The sequence below is a fragment of the Drosophila simulans genome, chromosome 2L, assembly GCF_016746395.2.
Source record: "Drosophila simulans strain w501 chromosome 2L, Prin_Dsim_3.1, whole genome shotgun sequence".
Lineage (NCBI taxonomy): Eukaryota > Metazoa > Arthropoda > Insecta > Diptera > Drosophilidae > Drosophila > Drosophila simulans.
Window position 1 is genome coordinate 3998758 of NC_052520.2, and position 17827 is coordinate 4016584.

The 17827-nt window shown below is 39.5% G+C and overlaps 5 protein-coding genes and 1 long non-coding RNA gene across 6 annotated transcripts in view; all 6 read left to right on the top strand.

Moving 5' to 3' along the window:
• The window catches only part of LOC27208366, a 137330-nt gene extending 120650 nt beyond the window's left edge, over positions 1 to 16680 (top strand). The window contains exon 4 of the long non-coding RNA XR_001600823.3: positions 16268 to 16680. This is a non-coding gene — a long non-coding RNA (uncharacterized LOC27208366). The remainder of the gene's footprint in view (positions 1 to 16267) is intronic.
• LOC6739200 (leucine-rich repeat extensin-like protein 3) lies at positions 100 to 552 on the top strand. Its single transcript, XM_016169030.2, has one exon. It carries the CDS (start codon positions 204 to 206, stop codon positions 450 to 452), a length of 249 nt encoding a protein of 82 aa, XP_016023383.1. The 5' UTR covers positions 100 to 203; the 3' UTR covers positions 453 to 552.
• LOC6730933 lies at positions 959 to 1708 on the top strand. Its single transcript, XM_002078061.4, has one exon. The coding sequence runs from the start codon at positions 1093 to 1095 to the stop codon at positions 1402 to 1404; it is 312 nt and encodes a 103-aa protein (XP_002078097.1). The 5' UTR covers positions 959 to 1092; the 3' UTR covers positions 1405 to 1708.
• On the top strand, positions 2034 to 2616 carry LOC6730934 (leucine-rich repeat extensin-like protein 3). Its single transcript, XM_002078062.4, has one exon. The coding sequence runs from the start codon at positions 2133 to 2135 to the stop codon at positions 2454 to 2456; it is 324 nt and encodes a 107-aa protein (XP_002078098.1). The 5' UTR covers positions 2034 to 2132; the 3' UTR covers positions 2457 to 2616.
• LOC27209000 lies at positions 4721 to 5013 on the top strand. The gene has a single exon (XM_016184529.3). It carries the CDS (start codon positions 4772 to 4774, stop codon positions 4994 to 4996), a length of 225 nt encoding a protein of 74 aa, XP_016023384.1. The 5' UTR covers positions 4721 to 4771; the 3' UTR covers positions 4997 to 5013.
• LOC6730935 lies at positions 5714 to 6268 on the top strand. Its single transcript, XM_002078063.4, has one exon. It carries the CDS (start codon positions 5777 to 5779, stop codon positions 6062 to 6064), a length of 288 nt encoding a protein of 95 aa, XP_002078099.1. The 5' UTR covers positions 5714 to 5776; the 3' UTR covers positions 6065 to 6268.
• Positions 16681 to 17827: the final 1147 nt, after the last annotated feature.

The window sequence follows — 17827 nt, forward strand, 5'->3', positions numbered from 1 at the left end:
TAACTTTGCTCTAGAATCAATACTTTCGGCAATAAAAGTTATTCGCTATCAGCAAATGCTGATATTGAGCTTTTTTATGAGGGCAAATATTCTGGCGTTTGTTTAGTTAGTCAGTCCCATGAGCTGGGCATTCGGTTAGTTCAGTTACCAGCGACAAGTCGACACATTTGGACGGACTTTCTGCAGAAGATTACAGCACCACTATGCCACCACCACCCCACGATCATTGCGGAGGACCGCCTCCTCGTCGTGGACCCGTGATTAAGGTACAGATTGCACCGCCATGGCCACGCCGCCATCACCGCCCACCACCCCAAGTTGTGGTGGTGCAGCAGCAGGCTCCGCCGCCGCCACCAGTCATGGTGGTGCAACAGGCGCCTCCACCACCGTACTACCAAAATCCACCACCTCCTCCGCCCGGCAGCAACCACTACCACAATCCACAGTATTGAGAAGGAACTTTGATGTGCAAAATCCTTCACAATGAATTTATACTACGTAGTCTAACTTAACAACTATATGTCCTCAATAAAGTATAACCTTATAAACAAACTTTTAGCAAATGGATTTTGCATATTTGTCATGAGTTGAGTTTCAATCGAGTTCCTTCTTTTCATTATCAAAATCTCTAATCCGTGTTTTTTCTTTATCGGAACACCTGGTTAATTAAGACGGTAACCACTTGTTGTTGTAGCCAAACTTAAATCCATTTTCACCAATGCTTTGTGTGTATTTTTCGCCTTTTTCTCGCATTTTCTCCTATCTCCGAAATAATAACGCGTTACCCATAGATAAGCCAGAATCAGTTAATATGGTAAACAAAATGCGAGTAAAATAGCGAAACCCGATCACCTGTAAATGCACAACTGTCCACTCGCTGTTATCAGACCTTGTCGGATGACTAAGCCATCTTATCTTTGCCACTAACCACTGGAATAATTCCCACAAACCCTGATTGATGGAGCTTCGCAGTTCCAGTTTGTTTCGAGCGAGACGTGCTGTGCCACGGACTTTCCAGTACTCAACGCGTTGCTGGGTGGTGAAGTTGGTCCGGTTGGCTGGTCGATTATTTGGCTAGTTAGTTAATCAACTATGCGGTACTATGAAGATCCATGTGGCTATCCTGCTCGCCATCACCATGGTCGTCCAAATATCGAGATTGATGTGGTTCCCGGTTGGGGTGGCGGCTACTATCCGCCGCCGCCTCCGCCTCGGCCCGCCGAGGTAGTCTACATGACCCCGGCGGCCACATATGTGCCCGGCACCCAGGTGATAATGCCGCAGCCCTACGGCGGCGTCACGGTGGCCACCACCAATGGATACTATCCGCAGCAGCAGCAGGCCTACGAGTACCAGTACCAGTATCAGCAGCCCTACAACAATCCACCGTATCCGCAGTGGTGAACGAGGTCGGACTGGAAACTAAGACACAACCACCACCAACAAATAAAATGTACTATCGATGAAGTGAAGGGAGCGATAGATAACAAGAAATCAAAACAAATATCACTTTGTCCTAATCTTAAGTTGAAATGACAACGCAAATGGTGCAGTGGTGTTGTCATTACTTACCACTAAGGTAACAAGTTAATAACCAAAGGAAGGTGCAAAAATCAAAAATGGAATTTAACTTTAAAGGTTCCTATCAACTAAAAACTAATTGTGCTGTATAACCTTAAAACGAAATAAATAAAATATCTTGCTCTTTAAAAAACATACCCGTCTTTAATTCTAAAACGATTCTAAATGCCGCATTATCCAAATTATTTATGTTTGGTGTGAGTCATCAATCAGAAGTATCGAATTATGTCCTTCCCCTTAAATCGCAAATTGTGATTCATGGAAACCTTGAACTCTCGTAATGAAATTCAATTCGGAATTTCGTGTTTATCAAATGGCGTTTATCAATTTTATTTTTTATCGAAAAACACATTAATTCCACCTGACAAGATAACCAACTAAGCTACTGTGCGAAACGCACATAACAAAATTAGAAAAAATTCCCCCTCATTAGCGATAAAAATTGACTTAAATAGTTAAGCAGGTGAAGAAGCAAGTTCAGTTCGAAAAAGCAGTCAAAGGCATTCACTTCCCCCACTGAGGATACAATACTTGGATAGTTTCTGAAGAAAATGCCGTACTACGAGGAGGAACGTCGCCATCACCATCATCACCATCACGGTGGAAGGCCAATTGTGGAGGTGGACATTGTGCCGCCGAGGATTCCGCGCCCAGTGATTGAGATCGGAGTGGGCGGCCGCTATCCACCACCACCGCCCAGGGTGGAGGTCATCACACCAGCTGCCGTCTATCAGCCGCCACCACCACGACCCATTATCGAGGTGGATGTGGTGCCACCAAGAGCCCCCTTCATCGAGTTCAACATCGGCGGTCGGCGTCCCCCTCCCAGGGAAGAGGTCATCATTGTCCAGCAGCCACCACCGCCCAGGTGGTAGGCGTGGTCCCAATCTGACCGTCGAACAACAACGAAGTGAACAACTTTAAAAATATTTATTAAACTTCCTGTATTTCTGCAAATAGAAACTATAAATTTACCTTTTACCAAAAATAAGCCCTTGTACAATAAAAATAAAAAATAAAAAAACAGTTCACTTCTTCATGTTTCAATTTCATTTTTACTTAAATTCATTGCAACAAAGAATATACTATATTATATTGGCAAAAAGTCCACCAAAACGTTTACGCACATATTTCCTCATGTAAACTGACGTTTTAATTTGCCTCAATCTTATTGCCAATGCAATTGTAAATCCGCTCGAAATATTTGCTTAAATAACTTAAATGCACTTTACCTTAATTGAAATATACTTGATTGGTTTTCAATGTCGGTACTTGCTGTGACACATTTTCATATTGTGAATATATATGCCTGCATTTATTTGCAATGTTAATGGTACAAATATGAAAATTGAACTACAGGCAAACGCCATAAACAATGGTCATGGTCATGATTCCGTTTCCTCTCTCTCTATTTTCCGTACGGGTAATTGTTTTCGTGGATTTTTTGGCTTTTGTATATATTATTTGGCTTCAGTTGCTATCTGACTGGTGGGAAATGATTGATGTCCTCTGGTCGGAGCCAGCTTATCAATTATTGTACAACTAGTGCTGTCAGTACATAAACATATTTTAAGCTTTATTAAAACGAAAACTGGGCAATAGTTTTCTCTATTTAAATGGCGTAATAAATATAAAAGATTTTGAATTATTTTTTTAGAATTGTATATCGAATTATGGCTTGAAAAATATATGTACACAAATTTCAAATATTTTTCATTATAAGAGTTCGGGAATTAGTACCTAAAAAAAATTAATTAGTGATGAAGAGAAGAGTCAAGATATTTTTTATTTGATTCTTAAACTATCTATTACTTAAGAAGAGGACTACGATGAGTCACTTAAGAACGACAAGTTCAACATCCCTAGAACATATGAGTCATAGCAAAGTGAGGGATTGAGGGCTTTCCCTGACAAATAGATAGGCGGCCTTCTTATCACAATCGAAATGCCTCCATATAAATACAGCTAAAACCTGGCGAAATGCATACTAAAAGTCAGTTCAGCCTGAACATTCAACGAAGGAAGAACACAAAAATCAAAACACTATGTCTGACTGCAACATCAGCATCCAGTGCGAGTGCTACCATCGCCGAGGACTCCTTTACGCAGCGCGTCCTTGGGCTTGGGGACGTCCTTGCCGTCGATGCTGCAGGATGATGAGACGAAATGTGGTGGTGGTGCCCACGCGATTGGCTGCTCCTGTTGTGACCACCACTGTTGTGCCGGCTTATGTCCGCTCCTACTAATTACTAATAGTGGAGGATCAATTCAAATTTGCTCTATATTTTTGGGCTCATGTAAATAAAGAAATCGTATCAAAAAAATATAAACCTATTATTTCTATTATTTATTTGGTATTTATACATTTAATACATTTTCTTGCCTGTTTTGCGGAGCTGCTTGTTAGTTTTTTATTATTTATTTGAATTGAAACATATTTCAAAACATTTTTTTTGAGAAAATGTAAAATATATTTTTGAAATAGTTTAAGCGCTTGATGAGAGCTGAATAGCCAAACATTTCTTTGCTTCTCATTTTTAAATTTTCAGATTAAAAGTTCTTAAATGCTAAGTTATAAGCTGTGAGAGATTGATTTATGTAGTTTTATTTTGTTATTTAGATCTTCAAAATATACTTAATATATTTTATAAATTTGTTTGCAGCTTTGTGTTTACTTAGTTACTTTTAACAAACTATCTTATTTTTATATTGTTAAAATTTTTAAGTTAAATAAAATTTTTTTAATCAAGCTTATTATTATTTAAGCATTACAATGCTGATAATTCTGATGTGCAGAATAAAACATTGGTCAATTATGAAAGCGTGCATTTAATATTATATTTATAGACCGACTTTTAGAAAATGAGTTTTGGCCAGAAAAAGTGGCTACATTTTCCATAGTGCATTGACTCTTAACCTAGAGAATGTCATTAAAATAATTCAATTTATTTCCATAATGAAATATGAAGTATGACTCATAGGCAATGCACTACCATTTCTAAATGAATCACGACTGCTGCAGCAGAATTACGAGTTTGATCCATCACTGTTGTGATAAGCAAGTCATCAATTCCTCTTATCGCAATCGTACTGGCTGTATAAAAAGGTTATAAGTTAAAGTTAAAAGCCAAATTGAAGTGCAGTCGAGCAGAGACAACCTATAGAAGGAGAGCCAAGACAAGACAGAGCCATGTCCGACATCAATATCAACCTCCAGTGCGCCGAGTGCAACCATCCTCGAGGAGTCCTGTACTACGCAAATCCCCTGGCTTGGGGGCGTCCTTGTCGCCAGTGCCGCAGGATGATGTCCCGAAATGTTGTGGTTGTGCCCACTCAGGTTGGAGTTCCAGTTGCCACCAACAACATCACCACCACTACTACATTTGTACCAGTACCAGCTGTGTCTACCCAATAACTTTAAAAATAAACTTTTTCGAAATATAATAAAACTTTTGAGAAAACGAAAAAGTATATTCTGTTGTTTTATATTTGAAGAATAGTAATTAAAAATTCTTATATTTTTTTTTATTTAACATAAGTACATTTGTATCATCTCTAAGATTTTATCTTTGGAGATTCTACTGATATTGGGAAATGGCTATTGAATTCTGTGGGAAACACACTAACTTTTCCTATCTCTCAACTTTTTTTATATATTGTTAATAAAAAGTTAAAGGATCAAGGTATATGTAACAATAGTTGGACTAGTCGTACTATAGATAATAATATGTTCAAGATGATAAAAAACTATTTGCGCAGCAGTTAGTAAAAATTGAACATATAATGCCAGCTATATATATTTACCCTTGTATCTTATCAGTTTACTTGTGGAATCAAGTGCATCAATCTCAATAGCTTATTTAAATAAGCCTATGATTCTGATCTACCCTAACACTTTTCAAGTGCCCAGTTACCCAAGATGACTCACGATCTTATCCCAATCCCAAGGCAACCCCAAGTTTACGAGCACCCATGAATCAGCGAGTATAATGCATTGAGCCAGCCCTGGAAAAAATTGAATCACTAAGGGGTGCCAAAAACGTTGATCGATCAATGTGCTGATAAAAGGCTAAGAGGATTTCCTTATCGCAACGAGTGTCGAACCACTAACCAAATAAAATATATAAAGTGGAAAACAGTAGGAAAACGGTCAGTTAACGCTCCGAAGTCATAGAAAGAAGACTAACGTGGAAAAATGAATAACGTTAATAATGTTAATATCAACGTCCAGTGCGAATGCTACCATCGTCGGGGCCTTCTCTACTACGCGAACCCTTGGGCTTGGGGTCGTCCTTGCCGCAGATGTCGTCGCATGATGTCCAGAAACAACATTGTGGTGTCCGTGCCAGCAAACCAGATGGCTGTGCCCGTGCAGACCACCACCACCACAGTGATGCCTGCCCAGTGTGCAACCCACTGGCAGGAGCCACAGACTATGTCCGCTCTGCCGCCCAAGTACGATCAGGCTGTGGCAGCTCACTAAACGACAACCTATGGATCTTTTATGAAACTTAATAAAAACCAAAATAAAATTCAATCAAGAACATTGCAAAACTGCATTAGTGATCAATTTGGATGTTTTAAACATAAGACGAATCTTATTCATAAGAGCTGTTATACGGTTATTATTTACCCAAAATACAAAATATCGCTTGACAGTGTGACACTGGGCGAAAATCTCAGCTGAGACCTAGTTAAATAGAAATTAATTGGCGCGTTGCTGCTGCAAGCCAGGGTTGCCAACTTGTGCAATTAAAACAAATTGTATCTAACAGATACACGGGGCATGTTAAGACCTAACTTAAATGTTGGCCAGGTGAGCCCATGCATTCGTGCAGTTTGTATACTCTAGTTAAAGTTGCTTTGAGATACAAGTAATTTATAATGCACATGATTTTAAATGTTGAACGAATTAAGATATTGTTGTTCACTTCTATAGCAACTATATTGTATATGTTGTAAAATATTTATTAAAATTCCCTCACTATTATTATTATGCATTTAGAAGGGTATTAAAACAACAGACTCGATAACTCATTTGGTTTGCTGTGTGTGCTTTGTTGGCACCTTAACAAAGGTCTTTAGCCAGATTTAGCAGCATCATACAACTTTTCTGCACGTAATAATTCATATTAAACTTGTTCCGACTACCCCTCTTTCCCTTTCTTCCCAGACGCCTCTGTATTTTTATATAATTTCTCAGCTAGGGTCACTAGGGTCACCCCGACTCCTTTATTCATTCATTTCAAAAACAATGGCTGCATTACCAGTGGACTAAATATATTAACACAGATCGTCTGTGTTAATCTGAAAAATAAGACTAAAATTTAACTTCAGTGGCTTGTATTGCATTCTTTTAGTTAATTTATATACAAGCTAATTACATTTCGATTTTCTTTTAAATTGTTATTACTCAGGATCAACAGTACTCTAAAGGTGTCTGAGGAATTCAGAAACATATTTTTCTGTTCTGTGCTTTCAAAGTATACTATACTATAAGTTTAATGCCACCTCTTTTAAAATCCTTACCCACTTTTCACCGCTAACTTAATGTTTTCCTTTAAACATTCGCTTCATCAGACGCCGGCGACCTGTTTTCGCTGCTGTTATAAACAAAGAACATATTATGTATGGGGCAGTAACAACAATAGCCGTGGGTGGAAAAGCATTTAGGCGGGGTTGGAAAACAAGTTGGAAAATATATGGAAGCCGCTGCCGCTCGGAGGTAGTCAAAGAACAAGGTGTTTCCGACAATTTTTGCCTGCCCTAGGCCAACGTCAACGTCATTGTCGACCGTTTAGCGTCTTGGAAAATTCCGAAAACGATTAAGGGGGTGGATTTTAGAGGGTGTTAAGTAGCTGGAGTCCTTAACCCCTTATTTGCCTCGTTTTCTTGACGATTGAGAAACCTGCAGTTAGCCCCAAATGATTTCCCCAGCCTTAAACCATTAATTAAACTCAACCCTTTGCCTTTACTCATGCCCATAAACCTTTGGCGTTCTCATTTTGATTTTAGCCTTTGTTATGGTTAGCTTTTGTCTACTCGTTCTCAGATATTTTTGAGCCTGGAACATTTTAATTGTGTTTCCGGTAATTTACACTCTATTAAAAAATGTACTTCTCCCCAAAGTGAGCCTAAACCCTTCACTGGCTGCTCTTTTGCAATGTCAACTCATCAAAAGTATCGTCATTATCATCGAAATTTTGAGCAGCCAGTGCCTAAACATCATTGGCTTTTGTCTGCTTCAGCTTCTGTTGCCAAAATCAAATTACATTAATAACTCGAGTTGGGCTTAAATCAAGCCCACAAAGGTAGCTGCTCTTCCCGTAGTCGCCTTCGCTTTTCCCCCCTTTTCACTTAGCCAACCATGATCCCTTCCCTTACCACTCTCAACTCATCAAATCTGCTGGGAAAAATTGTTTCGAAATTTTAAACAAAAGCCAAAAGACCAAAAACAGCAGGTGGAGAAAAAGAAGCCGATGGGGGAAAGCCGCACATTTTCGAACATTTTACTAGCCACGCCCACCAGTTGCCGCCTCCTTGCCACACACAGGCAAACCCTTTTGTTGTGATTGTTCATTGAGGCATTGAGGAATCTGAAAAGAAGAAGCTTCAATGAGTAGAGCACTTAAAGAAAATTCTAATGCTTGCATTTTGCCAGCGGAAAATGAAGCAACTAGCTGAATTGTAGCTCAAAATCAGTTGAATACGACCTTGTTTATACTATTAGAATCTTTTGCAAATATAAGATCTTTTTTTTCAGTGTCTGTGAGCAGTGAATCTGGGAAATTAAACGCTGAGGGAGGGAAAAGTGGGCGAAATCCAGGCAAGACGAACAGTGAGTCCAGTGCATTACCCCTTCCTCTGTACAGCATGCATGAAATGTCTATTCTAATCCGGAAATTAAATTCCATTTAGAAATTGTCCTATACAAAATGTTTGGTCAGACATGCAGCTCCCTGCCCAACGATAGTTGGTCTATATGTATATGGGGGATAACTATAGTTGAGCACATGTCTATATGCTTAATTTATGGTGAGCTCATCGGCCAACTGCAGCAGCAGCATGAGTTTCACATTGACCAGAACTTAACCCAACAAAATACTTGGAAATTCCCCCAGGAACAGCATTTGCCCCAAATCGAGTGCAAATTAGTAATTGCCTGTGAATTGGTCACTGCGGTTAATTAGTTGTTACAGACACTTGGTGGATTTAGGTATTCTCTTTTCATTTATTTAGCTGCTTCCTAGAATTGGTGTATCCCAACTTATAATGAGCAAATAGAGCAAGTAGTTCATTTATGTTTAGTTACTTCATAATATTTGCCCATTTTTTAATGGGTTTAATGAATATGCATCATCAGGACAAGGTTAAGTCACGTGTAAGTCAATATACAATTGAAATCTCGCCCAAAGAGATCGAACCCCAAAAATCACCGGATGTAACCCGCAAGGTGAATGTTCAAAAAATGTATTTATAGCTAAACCAAACAGCTTTGTCAGTCACTTTTATATTCAGCCAACAGTTTGAGATGCGGTACTCACTACTGGATTTAAATATCCCTTTTTCCTGGCAATGACACATAAAATGTGTCAACTAATCAAAGGCTGAAAATACCTGAGGCAGGCAAACAATCAAAATATCAAACTGTCGGCCATTTGTAGTAAAGTAGAGGGATTGCATCCTAATGCGAGAAAGCCATTTGCTTTATTTGTTTGCTTGTGCACTGCAAGAAAAAATTATAATACAATTGATTTAAATTGAAGAAATTCGCAGATGTTTAATTTCAAGCTGATGACTGCAACAAAATTCTTAATTTCTTATTGAGAATATTGTCATTTTTAATTAGCTCTTTTTTTCGGTGCACATTGCGTATGTGCAATAAAATTCTTTATCATTCTTTATTTGTTACTCCCGTCCTTTTGTCTTTTTAAAAAGCTCGCGCGCGAAAATGGGCAAATGGCAACGGCAAATGTTTATGGCTTGTTATTTTGGCATAAAAGCGTTGCCGCCACGCCCCCTTTTTCTTTTTTTTGTCGCATGACGTGACTGCCCCCTCACACACGCGCCAAAAAATTATCATTCAAAATAAAAGGCAGGCGAGGAACAATGAAATTGTCAAAAAATGTAAAACGAGACACGCATCAAAGTGGCGCGGTAGATGGGGCTAAATTGTTTTGCCAAACAAATAAATTTATGTTGGCAATTTGGAAATGAGCGCGGCGTTTTCCAAGATAAATAGAGCGCCACTTGAGATGCTCATTCAGAGCTAATAAAAATTACGCAGCAATTGCAGATGTGGGGGGCAATTGCAAATAAAGGAAGATAAAAAACATGGAGCAGCAAAAGTTCGAAAGTGTCGACACTTCCAAGTGTCTCCTCCTTGGCGTTCTTTTATTCGCCCTTAACCCTTGTGCGCCGTGGCACGTAGCATCTAGGATCGCTGAGGTCTCAATAGCCTGCCCCCAAGAGGGGAAATGGGGGAAAGGCGGAAAACGCGGGTCAGAGCGAAGCGTGACGCAAATGGCAAATGAAAAGCAAATGAAAACCAAAGCGAAAACTGCTCGAATATAATAAGAAATGTAATCAGAGTGAGGCGGGGAGGGGGGGAGGTCAGGTCAACACTTGAAGTAATTGTATGAACTACACATTTTAAAAGTTAACCTAACCCATACACTAACAAATATTCAAGGAACCGGAAATAACATATATATACAAGCTGCAAGTAAAAGTAAACATTGCTCGCATTTGATTATTATGTTGCAAAAAGGCAATGCACATTCATTAAACATAAACTTAGCACTCTTAATTAGTTATATTAACACTGTTTTTTTGCCTGCACTGCTGGAAACTAAGTCCCGAAGATTTCGTGAGGTTAGCGCCATTGACCGGAAATGTAAAATGCACTTAGCACACATTTCCCGCTGCCCCGCATTCCCGGAATCCCCACACAAAATATCGCTATCAATAAATTCGCACGTAGCGGAGAAAAGCGGGCAGCGAGTTTTCCAGGGGGCGTGGATTTTCCGAGGGGGGGGGAGAGGGCATTCGGTGCGCTGGATAATTGCGAAAAGTCAGTGCCAGAGTCAGCTGTAATTCCTTTTCTTTGGGCCACCGGTCCGGATTTTGTTCCTGGCACTAGCAATTTGAGCTTTTTGAAACAAACACGCGCCGAAGCAACTAAAAATGTTGAAAACGAATCCGCACACACTTGATGGTGCTGGAAAAGTGAAAGGGAGGGGCAGGAGGTGGCGTAGGGAATCGGGAAATGGAAAGAAAAGCTGCTGTGGTGACTGCTTTTAACGAAAATTGCTTCATTAGAACTGCGGCAAAGGATTGAGTTGCACTTTTTGCACCAAATTGCAACAAAGGTTCTACATTTAATCTGGTTTCAGATGAAACTATCTGGTTATCCTGTAATTGGATTCTATATTAATCACTAGTTGCTGCAACTAAAAAATTCTAATAAATATATAGTACAACCATGGAAAAGGAGTTGTGCATTATAAAAAGTGAACTTTATTATACAATAAAATGCAAACTGATATCATCTTACAAAAAATTACATGTTTTCCAGGGTATTTTAGCCGAGAAGTTGAGCAGACCTTTCGCACTGCCTTTTTATTTTTTGCCTTGGCCTAATGAAATTAAAGGTGGAACACTTTTAGACTAATTGCTTTAAATGCGTGTGGCCAAACAGGAAAAACGATTTCTATTTCAATGGAGATTTCTGTGTTGGCCCGTGCTGATTGTGTTGCTTTTATTGGTGTTCTGTAGCTCGTTTGCATTCATAAATCAAAAGAGCATGTGTCTATCATGGTACCGCCCCCCTTCCCCTCCCTGCTCCCATCAAACTTTTCTCCAAAAAAGCAAACAATAGAAGACCGTAGAGATTATATAGAAATGGCCACAACACAATAAATAGGCGAAAATTGTGAAAGTAAAGCAACAAGAGAGGCGGCCAGCAAATGGAGCATAAATTACACATGGCCCATAGAAAAATGATACGCCGCGAACATAACGCAGATGCCTGGCATTTTTCGATGCGAAAAATTTAGCTAAGGCATGCTACACTGCGAAAAAAATATGCTCTTGCTTATTTATATATAACATTAGAAAAAAAAACAAGATACAAGTTGTATAAACTTTCCCTCGACATGTTTCCTTCAAAATACCGCATTTAATGAATGTGATGCTGGTTTTGCGATCAATGTCCTTTTTTTCCAGTGTACTCATCATTTATAAAATCCCTGGCTGGGCGATTGCTCTGCTGCTTTTGGCATTTATGGTCATCAGCGTTTTCGGTCGGAAAAATGAAGTTAGCCTCGCTGTCTCATATCCGTTTGCACTGCCCAGCAAACTAATCGCGTTACAATGAAAATTGATGATGCCTTGGCTAAAATAAAAAAAAAAAAAAATAGCAGCGAAAATCTAAACCTAAATACGAAATGCGAGAAGTACGGACCCAAAAGCGTTAGTTGAGTTGGCCAATAACTATGCAACATATTTGAGGACCGCAAAAGTGGCCGAGCAATGTCATTGACTTCGTTGCCGTTGCAGCCACTTAAATTCAATTGACTCGATCCACCAGCAGCAACAACAAATGTTTTGGCAAATATTGTCAACCAAGTTGAGTGGGTTAAGGGGGGTGGCGGAGTGGGTGGAGTGGGTGGAGTGGGCGGAGGATGTGGGCCAGTCAAATATGGGCGGGGTCAGTGCAAAGTTAACAAAGTTTTCGCAACGAACCAAACCAGAAAACCAAACAACAACGACGGCAGCAGCTGTAGAGTTGTACACTGAAAAAATATGACTTAAGCTTTTATTTAAATACAAAAATGCAGATGTGTAACTACACTTGAAAATGTTTTTCATAATTTTATTAAATATCAATACATTTTATCAGATTTTTTGAAAAGGGTTTGACATCTTGAGTTCGTATTCATTAAAGACGTGCATCAGTTTTAAATCTTCAATTTTAAATAATGGCTCAAGGTATTGCTAGTTTTTTCCTGTGTATTTCCGTTTCGTGTCCATCGCTTTGGCTACTTAACTGTGCAGTCGACCAGGCCCAAATGTGTGGGCTATAAAAATGCAACGAGACTCGCGAATTTTCTGGGCCTTGTTCATGCCTGCAAACAACAATTGGGCCCAAAATGTGGAATGCATTTGATTGAATTGAAAAGCTAAACAGGCAACTGAACGAAGCGACTGGAAATGCGATTAAAATACACTAGAAATTTGGGAAGAACTTTGAAGATTTTTTAAACAGTCTTAAAATTTATAAAACTTTAGTCAGTTGGAAGATTTAAAATGTTAGCAGCTTTGCAAACTCTTTCTTCAGAGTTTAGATATTAATATCTCTTCTTAAAACATTACAGAACGAATATTAAAAATATTTACTTTAAACAAATACTAATATATGCAATTAGGCAAACAAGAAAAACAAATAAATCTATTTTTATAATCGATTATCGATTTCATGAGCATTTGTTAGTAAGTGTGACTGTGTGCGCTTATCGGTTTTGTTTTTGGCGGTTATATGATGACGCTTAAACATGGCTAAAAAGCATTATGGCATGCAAAGTCAATTAGAGTACAGCGACTACCGTTGCCAGGGCAATGATCCGTGCATCCCCCGTTTAAACCTCCCTTTTCCACGCCTCTGGGCAGGCAATTTGTGGGGCGTCTGAAGGGGTTTATAGGTCGATTCCCTGTAAGTGAATCCAATCCATATTTGTTGGAAATTGCGTTTGGCTTTGGCAATTCGCTCCACCTTAAATGCTATTCCCCAAAACACACGCACTTGATGAGCCCAATTTTGGTTGCACTCGAAACAAAAGGTTGCATTTTAAAATTACTTACTTTATTCATTTGAAATTTCAAGCCATCTTATGGTGTACCTATAAGGTGTTGGTTTTAATCGTTTGATTAAGGAAAACAGATAATTGCATTGAAACATAACTAAGTTTTTGGCCAGTGCAGCCAGGCAAAGGGTTTTTGTTTGTCAATTTGGCTGAATTTAGGAACGTGCCTGGCAAACGATTGAAACGATGTCTCCACGGTGATCCTTTCGGCTTTTGAATCCTTTACCTTCGCCCCCGAAAATCCATTGATGACGGAGCCCCAAGAAGCCGAAACATAAGTTTATTTCTAAACGGATTTCTCGATGCCTCGAGACCTGAAAACCTCTCCTTGGGGCAAAGCCAAAAGAAAATATTTAGAGCGCATTAGAGCTCCAACGACGGATACACTGGCATTTATCGTAAACTTCAACTGCCACAGCGGCATGTCAAGGATGTCCCGAGTTCCCCGGGCATTTAAACCAACATGACACCTCACAGATTTTGCGCAAAAGCAAAAGGGGAAGGCTTCTGTAAGGGGTATGGCTTAAATAATACCCAAAGACCATATCAATATCGGCCTAATGGCAACGACAATAATAGCCATAAAAACCAATGACAACTCCTTTCAGAAAAGGAGAACAAAAACTCCAGACAGACTACATTGCGAATTGGTGAATGCAAAATGCTAATCCAATTGAGTGGCAGACTGTAATAATCATAAACAGATATCAGTTATTTACGGTCCTCAGCCGAGTATTAATCCTGTGCCCGAAAATTTCGTAAATTTCGTAATTGCCTCAATGGTCCATGACCGAATTTCTGGCCAAGATTTTGGGCCTCACCTAATTGCAGTAAACGCTTGGCCGAATATTCTCGTAATGGCTCGCAACGAGTTCAAAGCCGACTTGGCCCAATAGTTTTTCATTAGTCGGGGCGAAAGTATAAGCCCTTTGATGGCCCCCCTTTTAAGTCTAATTAACTGCTAATAGGCAATGAATCATTATTACTCAAATTCGGAGGCGGAACGGCTGACGAGCGACATAAATGGGCTGGGAATCCGTTGAAAGTGTCGTGTGCTGACCACTGAAAGACATGCGAGTAAATTCCGAAGTAGGGTGAAAGGTTTAAGGGTAGTACGAACTGAAAATACCCTCTTCTTCAGATAAAATAATAATAAAACCGAAAATTCTATAACTATATAAAGGAAAAACAAATTCGACCACTTTTTAACAAGTTTTTCAGCTGACTCAACGAATAGCAGCGAGGTTCTTTTATTTTGCTTCCATTTATAAAGTCTAAAGCTTTATCAGTCGTATTATACCCAACAAGTTTTCGATAAGTAGGTCCAATCCCTTCACTAATTCAATATGCCGGCCTCAAGCCATTTAACCCGAAAAGCGTATCATAATTCATAAATAAAGTGTGACTAATGCCAATGAAAGAGGACCCAGGGCAGAACTTCAACTCCACCGAGTGTAACTGCAATCCATTAAGCAATAAAATTCATTCATTTATTATTTATTATGATTACAGCCCCATTGTTCTTCCTTATTTTTTCGCCCCTCCATGGATTTTGCCGCCTTTGTGGGTGGACTTTAAGTGGTAATTACAGGCCGCCACGCCCACACATGAAATGGAAATGGAAATCATAAACATAAAGCTAAGAGGCGGCTGGCAAATGAGCCAGATCCGAAAGGAGTACATATAGAAGGGGCGGCCGTTCAGGGGGCGGGGCCGGTCAGGCTAAGCAGATCATAAGCGCAAAGTGCTCTCAATGGCTGGAGTAGGGGAAGTGGAAGGGGGGAAGAGAGGAAGAGGAAAAGGAAGAGGGTTCGTCCTGCGTAACAAATGCAATAAATGCGAAAAAGGACTCGCCAACAAATGGCGACAAGGAAATCAAAGACTGGCACCAAAATGAAGTATTCAACTTGGGCATACTCATTACTTCAGCTTCATAATCAAATACTCACAGATTGGGACAAAACTATATATTTTTTCATATTTTTATAATCTTATGTAAGGTTAGGTAAATAATTTCGAAATTTATTTTTGTTCTTATTTCATAGAAGTGTGCCCTTCTGACCATCGGATTAATGGGTATCCTTAACTTTTCCTTGCACTGGCCCACAAAGAACTTCGCAAGGCATAATAATAATTCGTAAATTGATTGTGTTTAGTGAAGTTTGAATAAATTCAGCGAACGAATGGGAGGAAAAGCAGCAGCCGGAATCGGCAGGATAATCCACTAAAATTTACAACAAACGGAAACAGCAACAGGAAAAGTCAAGCAGCCCAGCCAGCTAACAAATAAAAATAAATTTCTTACTCGATGTGGGGACCAAAAAAAAAAGGAAGAAAAATCCAAAAGGCGAACATATGCGCGTTGATGAGTTACTGGGGAGTATCATCTGTAGAGCGAAATAAAAATGGAGGGCAAAGCAAAACTTATGTCTGTCACCAGATAAAGCGAGAAAGCTGCCATGAAGTGGAATCGAGCCAGGAGGACGAAGTCTGCGGAAAACCCCTCGATGGTCCTGCCCACGTCTCTCCACGACGAGGAGGACTATCAAAGTGAAATGCTAAAGCAGCCAAAAATCCACGAAATAATGGCAGACACAACATGGAAACAACTGCGACAACAACGCACGAGGAGCCCAAGGATGTGGAGGGAAATCGTCGGGCAGTAGGGAAAAATGAAAAAGAAAGGACACTCTAAACATGCGAGCTGGACATATCAATTATTTTATAAATTTATATATTAAATCCGTAGTTGGAAATGCATCTTATATCTATACTTTATGTTTATCGACTTAATAATGTTTATTTTTTTTGTATTTTTTTAGGTAACATCTTTTAAAATTTGTTTCTCGCTGTGTAAAAAAAATGGAGGAGGGACAGATTTTTGCCGGAGTTGGACACCATGCAAGTGATAGTGAAAATCCTAGCTGGAAGCCACGGCGTCATTGTCTTGCCCACCATTGCCATTTGGTGTCATTTGGCATCATCATCAATATGGCTAAAAGGACAATGCGTTAAATGCCAAGCTGCAAGCTGGAGATGTGCCACGCCCCCACTTTCCCGACCCGCCCCCGTCGCCATAGGTGACATCTGGGCAATGAGTGCGCATATAGCGCTGTTTTCGGTAAGCTCTCGCAATTGCTTTCTGTTTTTTTGGTCTCCACATGAGGGAAAAAAACGTTATAAAGATGGGGAGAAAGGTCGCTATTAAGTGTACTTCTGAAAATGCCTATCAAAGTTCGTTGTACATATATTTATTTCCCGCGTTGGAAAATCATTCAAAATGGCATGAATGCGCTGAAAAGTATGCAAGCTTTCTTAGTTTTAGCCCATAAAACGGTTAATTTCTTCGCTGAGCTACAGAAGTGTAGCATACTTTTATAAACTAGCGTAAAAATACAGCTGCAACAAACATATTTTTATATTTTATATGTTCATATTAAACGGTTATTTGTAATATGCATATAGTTGTTTTAACAACTTTTTTTTTGCTAAGAAACTTTGAAAGTACCACATCTTGAACTCTGTCCTAATACAATAAGTCAATTCAGTTTACCTCTCTTGCGTTAGTAAATATCGAGTTGGCTTCAGATTCTTTATGATTATCCATAGCTCACTGGCCACTCCTTAACCCACTCCACACGGTCTTAACCCCACAGTTTCACCCCCCTCTGTCCAAAGACTATCTATCGACAGTTTGCACAAATGGGGCCATAAATATGCATTGTGTCACATTAGAGTGTGTGCGTGTGTGATCGAGTGTGTGTGTGCGTGCGGGAGTATCTATGTGAGTTGGCAATATGTCACTGGAGGTTAATAGATTTTCCTTTAGCGTGTCAGCGGGGTCAGGGGAAACGCCAGCAGGAAAATGGGAAAACGGACAAAGGGGCACATGCCCCTGAAGTGATAGAGTGTGAGGTGGTGAAGGGGTAAGTGGAGCTACACTTTCGGCCAGAAAAATAACAAGGCTAAGAACACTAGCCTTTTCCCTCGCAAACTTTGTAATTTTCCTGGATTTATGGGATGAAGAAAAATAATTAAATATGCTTAATAACACTAAAGCAAAATCACAATCACATGCCATAAATAACTTATGCTATTTTTAAGCAGTCTAAACATTAAATATTAATCAAAGATTAATGGGCTTTTAAGCTTTACAAAAATCCGCCAGACAAATGACATGATTACATTCTATAAATTCTATATACCATGGATAACAAAACTTGATCAATGGCCAACCGAAAATTAAGTTAAGGGGGGCACAAATCTGATGATATTTAATTGCCAGACGTTGGAATTTCCAGATTCAACTCCTTCAACAAAGACATTCGAGATTTCGGCATTGCGTGAGTGAAGTTTTCCCGAGCTTTCCCTGTTTTTCCTGT